The sequence below is a fragment of the Carcharhinus amblyrhynchos genome, chromosome 25 (assembly GCF_965287045.1).
Source record: "Carcharhinus amblyrhynchos chromosome 25, sCarAmb.v2.hapA, whole genome shotgun sequence".
Classification (NCBI taxonomy): domain Eukaryota; kingdom Metazoa; phylum Chordata; class Chondrichthyes; order Carcharhiniformes; family Carcharhinidae; genus Carcharhinus; species Carcharhinus amblyrhynchos.
The window spans coordinates 3,787,777-3,803,867 of NC_137348.1; the positions used below are offsets into that span (position 1 = coordinate 3,787,777).

General features: G+C 41.6%; 1 protein-coding gene across 1 annotated transcript in view; it reads right to left on the minus strand.

The window, feature by feature from the left end:
• The window catches only part of LOC145358433 (serine/threonine-protein kinase N2-like), a 67,793-nt gene that overhangs the window by 704 nt on the left and 50,998 nt on the right, over positions 1 to 16,091 (minus strand). The window contains exons 15-21 of the mRNA XM_080212511.1: positions 15,782 to 15,873; positions 12,939 to 13,115; positions 9,722 to 9,784; positions 6,903 to 6,979; positions 1,920 to 2,062; positions 237 to 344; positions 39 to 119 (exon numbers count right to left, since the gene is read on the minus strand). Of these exons, the coding sequence (XP_080068637.1) occupies positions 39 to 119; positions 237 to 344; positions 1,920 to 2,062; positions 6,903 to 6,979; positions 9,722 to 9,784; positions 12,939 to 13,115; positions 15,782 to 15,873 (741 nt within the window). The remainder of the gene's footprint in view (positions 1 to 38; positions 120 to 236; positions 345 to 1,919; positions 2,063 to 6,902; positions 6,980 to 9,721; positions 9,785 to 12,938; positions 13,116 to 15,781; positions 15,874 to 16,091) is intronic.

Genomic DNA, 16,091 nt, shown 5'->3' on the forward strand with positions numbered 1-16,091 from the left:
GCACTCAGTGTGCAATGTTACTTGTATTTATCACTCACTTGGAAAAACATCTCCTCTTTCACCTCTTCTGCATCCTGGTCACCAGCTCCCAGCCGACATTCTGGATTCTTTCTCAGAAGCTGAACAATGAGGGAGATAAAAATGTGACATGAACTCCTTGTTTACTTACGCTCCTATTAACCACCTCTTTCAATAGGCGGTATACAGATAGACAGTTGTAATGCTGGCAGACTGACCTTTCTCATGACTGAAATAGTCTGTATTGAAAGGAATCGTGGGTAGCAGACTTCTTCATTGACAATACTATCAAATATCTCATCATCATCATCTCCTGGAAAGGGACACTACAAGTAACCAAAAACACAATCCACAAGTGAATGGACAAGGCCCACTGAATGGACAAGGCCCAGTTGTGTAAACTAATTCATGCAACAGAGAAGAAGAAATTTTTTTTAATGCTTCCTTTTTTTTTACTGTATGTTTAAGTTTTGCTAATTGCTGAAATGTGTCATTCATACATGGGCCAAAAGGAAGCAGGAGTGGCAGAGTGGTTAGCACTGCTGCCTCACAGCACCAGGGACCCGGGTTCAATTCCCAGCTTGGGTCACTATCTGTGTGGAGTCTGTACGTTCTCCCGGTGTCTGCGTGAGTTTCCTCCAGGTGCTCCAGTTTCTACCAACAGTTCAAAGATGTGCGGGTTAGGTTGATTAGCCATGCTAAATTGTCCCTTAATGTCAGGGGAACTAGCCAGGGTAAATGTGTGGCGTTATGGGGATAGGGCCTGGGTGGGATTGATGTCGGTGCAGACTCAATGGACCAAATGGCCACCTCCTGCACAGTAGCAATTCTATGATTTTAAAATAAATTATTTTAGAATCATAAGAGCAAGTCAGCCTTATTATAGGTGGCTCAAAAAACTTTGTAATGGAGAGCTGGAGCAGATCATCTATCGTCATTCACAATGTTAATGTTTTTATAAAGCTTAAAAGGATTGATGGGATATATGAAGAGATACTGGCCTTACGGTAATGTCGCTGGACTAATAATTCAGAAACCCAGAATAATGCTCTGGGGACATGGCTTCAAATTTCACTATGGTAACTGAGGGAATTGGAAATCAATTAATAAATCTGGAATTGAAAGCTAGTCTCAGTAATAATGACCATGAAGCTATTATTGATTGTTGTAAAAACCATCTGGTTCATTAATGTCCTTTAGGGAATGAAACTGGACATCTGGCCTACATGCAACTCCAGACCCATGGCAATGTCATTGACTTAACTGCCATCTGAAATGATCTAGCAAGGGCAATTAGGGATGGCAACAAATACCCTTGAAGAAAGTCACTGGCAAGGTCAGACTTTACTGTTCACCCCAAATTGTGCTCGAGGTGGTGATGGTGAGCCATCTCCTTGAAACACTACAGTCCAAAGTGGAATAGTTTGCTAGGCTATTTCAGAGGGCAGTTAGGAGCTGGACCATGCAAGTGAAGCAGGTCTTCTTCCATAATGGATATTTGTAAACCAGAGGGATTGTTATGACAATTCAGAAGTCTCAGTTCTGATACAAACATTTTAATTCCAAATTTATTTCATCAAATTTAAGTTCCTCAGCTGCTGAGGTGGAATTTGAGCTTCCATCTCTGGATTACTAGTTCAGGACTCTAGACGTAGTCATTACACAAACATATCCAACAATAATATATTGACTGGAATTAATTCACATTCTAGGGGAACAGAGGAAATTTTCTCCCATTCCTTTGTGAACAATCCGTAGATGTGAGACAGGCACCAGCTAACACTCCTGCCACTTTCCCTAGTGTTTACTCAGCACTGCACATAGTTGATCAAAAACACGCCATGGGGAAAGGGACCTTCATAACTTGCGCAAGACACTGCTCTAGGAAACAAAAATCTCACCTCTCCCACCAACATTTCATAAATAAGAATGCCCAGACCCCACCAGTCAACTGCTCGTGTGTATGAGGTTTCAGTCAGCACCTCTGGAGCCAAGAACTCAGGGGTTCCACAAAAAGTGTCTGTGTGATCGCCAGAACCCATTCCTGCAAAAAGGCACATTGCAATTAAATGCATTAGAGAAAACTTGTAAGTCACATGTGTACGAGACAACAATCTAAAAGGGTCACTCAATCTCAGTATTAGGCAGAGTGTTCAATTCCTTCAACAGTATATATAAAATTCAGAATCACTCCAATGTTACAAAACTTCAATATGGACTGCCAACAGATCATTATGGTGATTGACACACAAATTTTTTTACGCAATGGAGTAGTTAGGATTTGGAATGAGGGATGTCCCAGGAAGAGCAAAACAAAACTTCCAAGGAAAAAAACAAAATTCTGACTTTTGAAGGCAAATCAAGCAAGCTTAAAAAGAGACCTTAATGAGCAGGATATCCAATTCTCATCAGCTGCCAAAGGAAAAGCATACAGTAGGCAGTATTATTATTAAAGGACAGCAGTTTTTGGTGAAACCACTCCACGCTTTGGTCCTGCCAAAGTGAACAAGACAACATGAACCATGGTTGCTTCCTTCTGAGCATCTGGCACAGACACAGTAAAAAGTCTGACAACACCAGGTTTTAGTCCGACCGATTTATTTGATAATAGACTCACAAGCTTTCGAGGTTTCCCTCTTTGTCAGGTGAATGGAGAGTTCTAGAACATAACAGCGCAGAACAGGCCCTTCGGCCCACGATGTTGCGCCGACCAGTTAAAAAACAATGACCCTCTAACCTAAACCAAACCCTTACCATCCATAAACCTATCCACGGATCTCTTAAACGCCCCCAAACTAGGCGCATTTACAACTGCAGCAGGCAGGGCATTCCAATCCCTCACCACCCTCTGGGTAAAGAACCTACCCCTGACATCCGTCCTATAACTACCACCCCTTAATTTAAAGCTATGCCCCCTCGTGCTAGCTTTCTCCATCCGAGGAAAAAGGCCATCACTGTCCACCCTATCTAAACCTCTAATCATCTTATATGTTTCAAATAAGATCCCCTCTTAGCCGCCTTCTTTGAAAACAACCTCAAATCCCTCAGTCTCTCCTCATAGGACCTCCCCTCCATACCAGGCAACATCCTGGTAAACCTCCTCTGCACCCACTCCAAAGCCTCCACATCCTTCCTAATAATGTGGGGACCAGAACTGTACACAATACTCCAAGTGCGGCCGCACCAGAGTTTTGTACAGTTGCAACATGACGCTGTGGCTCCTAAATTCAATCCCCCTACCAATAAACGCCAAGACACCGTATGCCTTCCTAACAACCCTATCTACTTGATTCCCAACTTTCAGGGATCTATGTACACATACACCTAGATCTCTCTGTTCATCCACACTATTCAGAGTCCTACCGTTAGCCCTATACTCTACACATCCGTTATTCCTGCCAAAGTGAATTACCTCACTTTTCCACATTAAACTCCATCCTCCACCTCTTGGCCCAGCTCTGTAACTTGTCCAAGTCTCCCTGTAGACTAAGACACCCTTCCTCACTATCTACCACACCTCCGACTTTGGTGTCATCAGCAAATTTACTAATCCACCCAACTATACCCTCATCCAGATCATTTATAAAAATTACAAACAGCAGTGGCCCCAAAACAGATCCCTGAGGCACACCACTCGTAACTGAACTCCATGTCGAATACTTACCATCAACCACCACCCTCTGTCTCCTATCTGCCAGCCAATTCCTAATCCAATTTCCTAGATCACCCTCAATCCCATACATCTGCAATTTCTGCAGAAGCCTTCCATGGTGAACTTTATCAAACGCCTTACTAAAGTCCATATATACCACGTCAACTGCCTTACCCCCATCCACCTCTTTGGTCACTTTCTCAAAAAACTCAAAAGGTTAGTAAGGCATGACCTACCCTCCACAAAACCATGCTGACTATCTCTAATCAATTCATTACTCTCCAAATAACTATAAATCCTATCCCTAATAATTTTTTCTAAAACCTTGCCCACAACAGAAGTAAGACTCACCGGTCTATAATTCCCGGGGAAGTCTCTGTTCCCCTTCTTAAACAATGGGACAACATTCGCTAACCTCCAATCTTCTGGCACTATACCGGTGACAAACTGATTAGAACTAATCAGTAATTATGATTATGATTAGAACTAATCAGTAATCTCTAAACTGTCTGTGCTTTATATGCTCTGTCTGAGGCCAGAACTCTCCTTTCACCTGACGAAGAGGGAAACCTCGAAAGCTTGAGAGTCTATTATCAAATAAATCGGTTGGACTAAAACCTGGTGTTGTCAGACTTTTTACTGTGTTTACGGCAGTCCAACACCGGCATACCCACATCACATCTGGCACAGACCATACCTTTCCACTTCAGAGAACCCTGGTAAAGAGCTCCATCTTGTGGCCTGACTGAAAAAGGGAAAGCATTCAAAACCAGCCTTGGGTCAGACTCCAAATCAACTTCGTGTTTTTCTATTCTTATCATTTTAACTTTCTTGATTCCTCCTGTAACTTTTACATCTTAACCATATACATTTTTAAAAAAGATTAACCAATGCATGTTGCCTTCCTCAAAATATCCTTCAAATTTCTTTCTTTCTCTTAAAAGTTTCAGACTGTGGCTGGGGGATATGATCTTGCGATGCTCTGGTACCTCACTCTCACACATGCTTCATTTTAGAGACTGGACAGCTGAGTGGTGCATGGCTATTCAAAAATGGGGGCATCTCAGTTAAGCTCAATTCTCTTCTCATCTAATGTTGACATATGGATGCCGGCCCAGAGTGAGTCACTAGCCAGAAATGGGACCATTGTGTGATTTTGCACCCACCCCCACCCATTCAGATGCTGGCAGTATTTATGCCCCACTACCAACATGGTAGCATCAATTAACAGAATCAAACTGGGAATATTTTCAGTTAGTATTGGGTAGTTTAGTTCCACTGTCCGTTAGGCAACTGAGGACCATTATTTAAAATTAAAAAGGAGAAACAGAAAATGGTAGAAATGCACAACAGGCATGTATCTGTGAAGAGAAAATAATGCTTTGGGTATGTACCCTTCATTGGAATTCTAATTTAAACAACACATTGTTTAAAGTACAGGAGGCCACCATTTGGCCCCCTAAGCCATCTCTGGCTCTCTGAAAGAACATTATACCCAGTCCTGCTCCCCTGCTTTATTCCTGTAAACTTGCATATTCTGTCTTTTCAGATAGTAATCAGATTCTCCTTTCGGACACCTTCATTGAAACTGCTTCCACTACCCACAGGAAGTTTGTTCCAGAATCCAATCACCCTATGGGTGAAAACCTTTTTCCTCACATCACCTCTACTCCTTTTGTCCATTCATTTGAATCTGTGCCCTCTCGTTCTTGATTGTCTCCTGAGGGGGAATAGTTTCCCACTATTTATCCTGTCCATGCCCCTCTGGATCTGGAACCCCTCTATCTAGTCTTTGCTCAGCCTTCTTTTCTCCAAGGAAAACAGTCCCAACCTTTCCAATCTATCCTCATAGCTGCAGTTGTTTATCCTTAGAATTATTGTTTTGAATCTCCTCTGTACTCTCAACACCACCTTCACATCCTTCAAGCATGGCATCCAGATGATGTTGAAACAGTGACTTATACAAGTTCAATATGTCATCCTTATTCTTGTACTGAATATCGCTATTAATAAAAGCGAGGATATCATATGTTTGATTAACTGCTCTCTCAACTTCTCCTGCCACCTTCAATGACTTTGTAAATACAAACCTACGATACAATGGTCACTATTCCCTGAATGATCTCCCACTGTTATCTAATCTATTTGGGCCATTGCATTCCCCAGAATGTCAGCCCTCTCTGAACCTGAAACATACTGCTACAGAAAAGTGGTCTTGAACACTATCTAAAAACTCTCGCCCTTCCTGACTCTTTGCACAATTCCTATCCCAGCCTATATTTGAATAATTGAAATCTCCCATTATAATTGCCCCTCTCTAATTTCTTTGCAAATCTACTTCTCTACATTCTTTCCACTAATTGGGGATCTATAAACTATACCGATCAATATTACTGCATCTTTTCCATTCCTTACGTCTAACCAGGGATTCCGTCCTTTTCCCTCCATCCCCCGAAACATCTTTCAGTACTGTAATGTCACTTTTAAATCAATACTCCATACCCCTTTTCTTCCTTTCCTTTCGCTCCGATAAACCTTGTACCTCGGACCATACAAGGCCCGGTGTGGCCCTTCTTTGAGCCAGCATTCCATTATAGCAAAAATGTCACAGTTCCATTTGGAAACCTGTACCAGTCATTCACCAATCTTATTAACCACACTCCATGCATTCACATACATGTTAATCCTCATTTTGGGCTTTTCTTTTCCCCTTTCTCTGCTCCCATCTAATGCCTTACTATTGCTGACTGAGGTTCCAAACTCAAAGTATCCTATTTACCTTGGTACTACTCTCAGATATATCCTCATCAGTTACTATTTTCTACTTTCCATTCTTGCTGATATTCCCCTTAGGCTCCCGTTCCTTTGTCAATCTAGTTTAAACCGTCCCCAAACATCCCTGCTGAGATGTAAACCATCCTTCTTTGTACAGATCCCACCTGCCCCAGAACTGGTCCCAATGCCTCAGAAATCTAAAGCCTTACTTCATTTCTCTGGCCACATGCTGAACTATTCAATCTTCCTATTCCTATGCTCACTAGCACATGGCACTGGGAGTGACGCTGAGATTACTGCTTGAGGACCCTCTTTTCAATTCCCTTCCTGACTCCCTAAAATCTGCTTTCAGAACTTCGTCCCTTTTCCTAACTTCGTTATCGATCAAAGTGACCTCTGACTGTTCGTCCTCCCCAAAAGAATGTTTGCTTGCTTCAAGGGAAACAAAGACATTTACCTTCTTTGCAGAGCCCAAAGTCACCAATTTTAATATAACCTTCAGCATCCATCAATAAGTTGTCCAATTTCAGATCCCTGTGAGAGATGGAGACAAAAATCAGTTACAGATCTAGTCACGTTTATTGCAGGAGTTATATAAATTACAACATTTTTGGCAAGGCTTCAATCGCTTCCTTGGGGAATGTTTCCAGTTGTTTGGTGCAATCGTTGAAAATGGCAATGAAAGTTTTTTGTAACACTGACGACACTGTCAAAGTATAAGCACAGCAAACCACAACAGGCAATAAAAGCAGGATGCAGAATCAAATCTGCAGTTCCTCCAATTGCTCTCTTTTCACCGAAAGGTTTCCTTCCAATCTTTCAACTTCAGCCAGTAAAATACGAGTTGTTTGATGGGTATTCCCACTTCCAAGATCATTAAATCTTGTGAAACTGACTCATGTAACTGGTAGTCCAATCCCTTTTCCTACTCAAGACATGAGTTCCAGCTCAGCAAAGAGATCTCCATCTAGTGGCTGGATGGGAATAACGACGTGGAGATGCTGGTGTTGGACTGGGGAAACACGAAGAAGTCTCACAACACCACGTTAAAAGTCCAACAGGTTTATTTCGTAATAAACACCACTAGCTTTCGTAACCCTGTTCCTTCGTCAGGTGAGTGGGGAGTTCTGATCATAAACAGGGCATATGAAGGCACACAGTTTACAGAATACTGATTAGAAGCGCGTTTTTACAGTTAACCAATTCTTTAAAAAGGTGCAGACAATGTGAGTGGAGATAGCATTAAGCATAGGTTAAAGAGATGTGTATTGTCTCCAGACAAGACAGCAAGTGAGTTGTTGCAAGTTCAGGCAAGTCGTGGTGGGGGGAGTGGTTTACAGATAGGTGAGACCCAAGATCCCGGTTAAGGCCGTCCTCGTGTGCAGAACTTGCCTATCAGTTTCTGCTCAGTGACTCTGCACTGTTGTGTGTCGCGAAGGCCGCCTTGGAGAACATTTACCCGAAGATCAGAGGCCAAATGCCCGTGACTGCTGAAGTGTTCGCCAACAGGAAGGGAACAATCTTGCCTGGTGATTGTCGAGCAGTGTTCATTCATCCATTGTTGTAGCATCTACATGGTCTCCCCAGTGTACCATGCCTCGGCTCACCCTTTCTGGCAGCGTATCAGGTAGACAACGTTGACCAAGTTGCAAGAATGAGCCATATACCTGCTGGATGGTGTTCTCATGTGAGATGATGGCATCTGTGTCAATGATCCAGCATGTCTTGCAGAGGTTGCTGTGGCAGGGTTGTGTGGTGTTGTGGTCACTGTTCTCCTGAAGGGTGTGAGGATGGCCCTAGCGAGATGTTCGTCTTCAATGATACGTTGAAGACTCCGGAGAAGATGTCGCAGCTTCTCTACTCTGGGGAAGTACTGGATGAAGGGTACTCTGTCCACCATGTCCTGTGTTTGTCTTCTGAGGAGGTTGGTGCGGTTTTTCGCTGTGGCGCATCGGAACGGTCGATCGATTGATGAGTCAAGCGCCATATCCTGTTCTTATGAGTGCATCTTTCAGCGTCTGGAGGTGTCTGTTGCGTTCCTCTTCATCTGAGGAAATCCTGTGTACATGGAGGGCTTGTCCGTAGGGGATGGCTTCTTTAACATGTTTAGGGTGGAAGCTGGAGAAGTGGAGCATTGTGAAGTTATCTGTGGGCTTGCAGTACAGTGAGGTGCTGAGGTGACCGTCCTTAAGAGATGCATGTGTCCAAGAATGCAACCGATTCCGGAGAATAGTCCATGGTGAGTCTGATGGTGGGATGGAACTTGAGTCATCGTATAGTCGTTTCAGTGATTGCTCACCCTGAGTCCAAAAGAAGAAAATGTCATTGATGTATCTAGATTATAGCATTGATTGAAGGTCCTGTGCGGTGAAGAAGTCTTGTTCGAGCCTGTGCACAAAGATGTTGGCATATTGAGGTGCAAATTTGATCCCCATGGCTGTTCCATGTGTCTGGATGAAGAACTGGTTGTTGAAGGTGAAGACATTGTGGTCCAGGATGAAGCGGATAAGTTGTAAGATTGCATCTGGAAACTGGCAGTTGATGGCATTGAGTATTTGGCAGTTGCAGCAATGCCATCACTGTGGGGGATGCTGGTGTAGAGTGCCAAGACATCCATTGTGACGAGGAGTGCCCTTGATTCAACTGCTCCGTGTGTGCTGAGTTTATGTAGGAAGTCCGTAGTGTCGTGACAAAAGCTGGGGGTTCTTTGTACGATGGGTTTCAGATGCCCTTGAAGTAGCCGGAGAGATTCTTGCACAGGGTCCCATTGCCTGATACGATGGAACGGCCAGGTGTGTTTGCCTTGTGTATCTTTGGGATGCAGTAGAGATCTCCAACGTGGGATGAGATGTTCCCCTTCTAGCCTTTTAAACTAACTGCTGTTGGCAGAGCTGCCTTTTCATTCTACCTTTCTTGAACTGCTCTAGCTTTCGGTTTTAAAAAACAAAGGAAAGGTACTTTTATCCTAAAGGCTCCAGTTGCTAAGCAACCATGACTGCTTTATTTACATTCCATACCACAGCTCTCTCCAAGCACAACAGAATCACAGTTGGAACTTAACCAACCCCCAAACATACAAATATCTTTGTCCAGCATGAATCTAACTATAGATCCTTCCAGGCATAGAAACATCAAACCCACTCAAAACCATACCTTATTTCAAGATCTACCAATACAAATATAAAACCCTTAAAGCTACCTTTATTTTCCTAATAACTAAAACAGTTCAAAAATAACTGAGTTGGTAAGCAATAACAAGACCAATGTATCGATTACCTGTAAACTATATTTTTCTCATGTAGAAATTGCAATCCAAGGATAACACAGGCTGCATAAAACCTGGAGATATACAACAAAATATCAGTCATTAACTTAAAGACAATTTGATTATAATAATAAACGCACAGATTCTTATTAAACTCAGCACCCTACTCAAACAAGACAGTGACTTTCCCGTGCATGGCCTTGAGCAAAGTTGATTTATAAATTCCATTTGCCACTTGTGTCCTAGCAGCTTTTTATCTCAATGATCTCAGTTCTCCATCCTTTTCCATATCTGTGAATATCCCTTTGAGATGACAGATGTAAATTTTTACGTTTTTATGTAGTTAAAGAAAACAGTGTGACAGAGTCAAAGTTAAACAAACAGTGGGAAGGTTTCTAGAGACAGATTGTATCTGAGTTCTGAGAGATGAAAGGTGTTAGCTTTGTGCATTTGTAATGAGATGTTCTGGTGGGTTTGGGTCACAAGTAGGTTAGATCTGAACTTTGCATTGTGAGATAAGTGGAGAAATTTTTTCAACTGTTGAATTTCAAAAACGGAGTTCAAAAGTGACAAAGAAATTCGCATCTTAGGAGGTTCCATGAGTAAAGAACAAAGAACAAAAAATTACAGCAGAAGAACAGGCTCTTTGGCCCTCCAAGCCTGCACCATGTTGTCTGACACAACTAAAACCCCCTACCCTTCTGGGACCATACCCCTCTACTCCCAGCCTATTCATGTATTTGTCAAGATGCCCCATACAAGTCATTACCGTATCTGCTTCCACTACCTCCCCCGGCAACAAGTTCAAGCACCCATCACCCTTTAAGAAATCTGCGAATATTCCTTTGAGATGACAGATGTAAATTTTTATGTTTTTGTGTAGTTAAAGAAAACGGTGTGAGAGTCCAGAGTAAAACAAACAGTGGGATGGTTACAGAGAAGGAAAGGTATATTAAATTTTATTGGCCTGAAAGTAGAGGCAAAATGGAAAACATGAAAGATTTTTGTTTGGAGAAGTTGAGGTCGAAGAGGTGTTTAAGGACAATGGAATCAGACATGAAAGGGAAAAAGATATTTTAAGGAAAAGGATGTTTAACGGAGTGTGTGTACAAAGCTGAGATACCATGAAAGTTCTGAATTAGAGGCAGTCACCCAGTGTTAAGCAAGGAGTGTCTTTGTTTTAGGAAACAGCTGTTTCTGAACCTCCTTTTAGAATTTCTCAGAGTAGAAGTGTCTGGGCAGTTATAAAGTGTACCTTTATTAAAGCGACAACAATCCCCCGACTTGGGTAATGTTTACTGGATTTTTATGGTTAAAATCTATAAGGGTTTGTTGTCAGAAAAGGTAGTTAAATTGTGTACTTTTGACTGAGCATTTTTAATCTTGTCTGCTTAAGATTTTAAAAATAAATATCTTTTAATTTTTAGAACGCTAAAGCTATTTCTGGAGTTCCATGCTTTTGAGATCATTTGGTCTTCCTTCTTACTTTCACAAAAAAAATGTTTGCGATCAGCACAACAAACTTCACTCAAGGATGACCTGTTCAGTAATATCACTTAGCTGTGGTCATAAACCTTGATTCAAGTGATTATCTATCACTCTTTTGAGCATCTCAATCTAGTCTACATCCAATAACTTGAGATATGCGAATTCCAAACTTCCAAAAGTTTCACCTGAATGTTTTCTTTTTAAAGCTTTAATTTAACATTCCCTTGTTCTGGATTTCTCCATTAGAGCAATCATTCACTAACTTGTAATCTCTCAATTACTCCAAACACAAATCTGAACACCTCTCTGAATTTGTTTTCTTTAATTAAAAATTGTTCTTTGCCTCACTGGCAAAGCCAGCATTTTATTGTACACCCCCAAGTGCCCTCGAGAAAGGTGGTGAGCTACCATCTTGAACCACCACAGTTCATGTGGTGTAAATACACCTAACAGTGCTTAGGGAGGGAACGTAACATGAGTGGAGACATATCCCAAGTGTACTTAGTCGCTTAGTAACTAAATAATTTCATCCCAGCGTTTGTACGAAGCTAACTCTGGCGACCACTGAAACTTATCTGTTTACTAACCATTAGGTCAGGAGGTTTTAAAAATTATTGTAGATTTATTATTTATTAGTGTCACATTAACACTGCAATGAAGTTGTGTGAGAATCCCATAGTCACCACAATTTGGCACCTGTTTGGGTATACTGGAGGGAGAATTTAGCATGGCAAATGCACCTAACCAGCTCATCTTTTGGACTGTGGAACGAAACCAGAGAACCCAGAGGAAACCCAAAAAGACATGGGGAGAATGTGCAGACTGTGCACAGTGACCCAAGTCAGGAATCAAACCCGAGTCCTGGTGCTATGAGGCAGCACTGTGCCAGTGTGCCATCCATTAGAGATAAAATAAATCAAGATGGCTGTGATAGAATTGGAAGACATGCTTAAAAATACCTAGACAAGAGTTAGAAACCAGAAAATACTTTTTCCATCTGAAAGCTGTCATTCTTTAGAACTACTGGCAGTTATGACAAGTATGATTGATTGCGCAATAGTCCAATAAAAAATGACTTGGCACATTCTCGACTCAAGCAGGTACTGCTATGCATTTGATAGAGTCACAGCTAACTTCTGTAGCTTACTAATCTAACTCAATATTTGTTCATAAAATTTTACTCTAGAGTTAGAATTACCAGGTGATTGGGAAGGGAGGTGCTCAAGATTACACTTTAACATTAGTGAATGAGGCCAATTGCTTTCTCATTTATCCTTTTGTATCTGCATAAATAGCTTGTTTTATGCTTCCTTGGAGATAATATTTTTAAATGACCATTCACCAGGATGTGATGTGGTTTATATTTATGGCCCATCCCTCCATGCTGAGTGGTTTGCTTGGCCACTTCAGCAGGCAGCTTGCCACTGGAATAGGACTCAAGTTACATAGACCAGAACAGGTAAAGAGGCAGGTTTTCTTCCTTGAAAGGGGCATTACTGAACTAGTGGGATCTGGGCAACAATTCTGCTTCTAAAAAAAAAAGAATTCAAATTCAAATTCAAACTGCCTGCTTGAATTCATGTTCTTTAGGTTAGTTTAGACCTCTGGTTTACAAGTCCAGTAACAGAACCCTTGTTCAATTGCACCTTTTTTCCATCCCCGAATGAATGGCTTACCTCCTAATATCCACATCACAAAGCAATACGTGGGATCAGGTCCAAATTCTCATGGACCACTTACCGAGTTTGAGGTTCAGAGAAGACGTTGGAACGAATGTGCATCATTAGGTCTCCTCCAGGTGCATATTCCATCACAAAGCAAACATGGTTTGTGGTTTGAAAGCACGCAAAGAGGTTCACGAGGAAGGGATGCTGTGCCGAGCTTGCTGTCTCAAAGATTCGCTTCTCACACATTAGACTAAAATCGAAGAGTGTAACAGGCATAAAAATACAGGAGGATTGAGATGTGTTCAATAATGTAGATCCTATGGATCTTATGTAGATCTGTATTTCAGCAAAGTAGCAATGTAATGTAACAGCTCATCACATAACAAAAGGATAATGCTGTCTTGAAAAGGTCACTTCATGAACTTCCAGAGCATGTTTACATAATATACTAGAACTTTCCATCTTTAAAGCACTTCTCCCCTTTCCACACAGTTCACAATCAATTTTCATTTCACGTGATTCTTACTTCCCCCTCTGTAGTTATGCCAATAACTTCATCTAAAATCAGGTATGTACTGTCAACAAAAAGCAGGACAAATGCAATCCAGCCATCTATTGTCACAGTCTACTCCCAATCAGAAAAGTGATGGAGGGTATCATTGACAGTGATGTCAAGCGACATGCACTCAGCAAGTCCTGCTCAATGATACTCAATTTGCGTTATGTCAGGGCCACTCAGCTCCAGGCCTTACGCAAGCATACATTCAGTACACTGGGTACTTAGATTTCCAGAAGTCATCTGACAAAATGCCACAAAATAAGAGATTATGGTGAAGAGCTAACACATTAGCATGGATAGGGTTTTGGTTAGCTATAACAGGAAACATTGAGTGCATATATATCAGTCATTTCTGGCTTGTCAAGATGTACCAAGTGGCATGCCATAGGGATCAGAGCTGGGGCCTCAAGTATTTACAATCTACATTAATGACTGGATGAAAGGACAATACATAGCTGCTAAATTTGCTGACAGGTAGGACAGTAAGTTGTAAAGAGAACACATGAGCGGGATCAAGTCCCCTGTCTCTATGCAAGGGAAGAAGTCTGACAATACCAGGTTTAAGTCCAACCGATTTATTTGATAGTAAATTCACTAGCTAGTGAATTTACTATCAAATAAATCGGTTGGACTTAAACCTGGTGTTGTCAGACTTCTTACTGTGTTTACCCCAGTCCAATGCCAGCATATCCACATCTATGCACGGGAAGGGACTGACTGCAATCTGACCGCAGGGTGGGGAAGCCTCCAAGACCTCTGTGTGGGATTTGGGAGAGGGGGTTATATTTTGCCCTGATGGCATAAAACACATCCACCTTTTTTTTTTGACTAAGTGTCTGGAGATTTGGAGGGAAAACTGACCTGCTACTCTGAAGGGAAATACACCAGATTTCAGTCAGACCTTGACTCATCATCAAATTCTGGTAAGATTGCCCCATGGGGTCTGCAAAGGGATATGCTTAGGTTAAGCAAGTGGGCAAAACATTTGGCAGATTATCCATAAAATGTGAATGGGAAATATGAATTTGCTCACTTTGGCAGGAGGAATAAAAATGTAGCATGGAGAAATATTGCAGAACTTTGAGTTATAAAGGGATCTGTCCTAGTACCTGAATCTCAAAAGATTAGTATCACAAAGTGATTAGGAAGGCAAATGGAATGTTGTTTGTTGCAAGGGAGTGGGTTATAAAAGTAGGGATGTTTTGCAACAAATGTTCAGGGCACTGGGGAGACCACAACTAGGAATACTCTGTACAGTTTTGGACTTTAAGAGCGGACATAATGGGGTTAGAAGCAATTCAGAAAAGGCTCACTCAACTGATTCCTGGGAAAGGATGAAAGGTTGGGCCTGTATCCATAAAGAATGAAATGGTGATCTTATTGAATGTACAAGATTTTGAGGGGGCTTGACTGACAGGATGCTTCCCCTTGTGGGAGGGACCAGAACTAGGGGCGCAGTTTAAAAAATAGAGTTTCTAATTTAAGACCGAGATGGAGGAATCTTCTCCTAGATGATTCAGAGTCTGTGGAACTCTCTTCCGCAAAGTGGTGGAGGCTAGGTCATTGAATATTTTTAACGAAAGGTAGATAGATTCCTTAAGGTAATAAAATGGAGTTGAGATACAATCAGATGAAACACGATCTTGTGCAATGGCAGACAGGCTCAAGTGACAAAATGGCCTACTCCTTCTCCTAATTCATATGTTTGTGTAACTCAAGACTTCTTCAACAGCACCTCCTAAATCACAAACTGTCACCAAAAACAAGGACAGCAAATGCACGGGAGCACCACTACCTGCATGTTCCTCTCCAAGTCAGACTTGGAAAAATAATTGCCATTCCTTCACTGTCACTGGGTTGTAAGTTGTCGTGAATCAGTAACATCCATAAATCAAGTCATTTCGTGGGTTATGTAAAAATTACAAAAACTTTCCCTATTGACCAATCACCCTCCACCCAAGCAGATGAGTCAGTTTATCCAGAGCATATAAATGAAGGTGGCTCAGATGCCACTCCCAGTCCACATTGACTTAACTGATCACTCAGATTCAGGAAGAACAGCAGTCAGGAATTTTCTTACCTGCTGTTGAAAAGCATGCAGTAGTGCCAGCTTTAATTATGAAAAATCGAGCCTGATTCCAGTAGTTGTGTATGTTAACTTTCCAACAGGTATCATAAACTAGAGTCAAGGTGTGAGAATGTCAGCCAATACTTGCATATGAATAATGGACAATTGAGGGCACCTAATGTCTTTGGTACCATATCCCAGACAGAAAATTCTCTTTTTATAGGTCAATACCCTCAGTAAAGATGGAGGAAGTGGATGAAAGTGTCCCTGTTGCACAAGTAGCACCTACCTGTCTACTTCATTACGAGAAATTACACTTCCTTTCTTCAAGGCTTTAACAGCAAACATTTTCTTAGTCAATTTATGTTCTGCTAGCAGCACCTAGGATAGAACAAGTTAGTTAGAACTGAAATATTGCATCCAACAGGTTCCTAAAAGTGATGCCCCAAAATATCTCACTCACACACACACACACACACTAGGATATCAACAATCATGTTTCAGTCCCTCTCAAAGTTTTACACAGTCGTCACATATTCCTTCACTTTTAGTGTGGATATACAAATTTGGAATAAATTTGCCCCTTCTAAATCTATGGA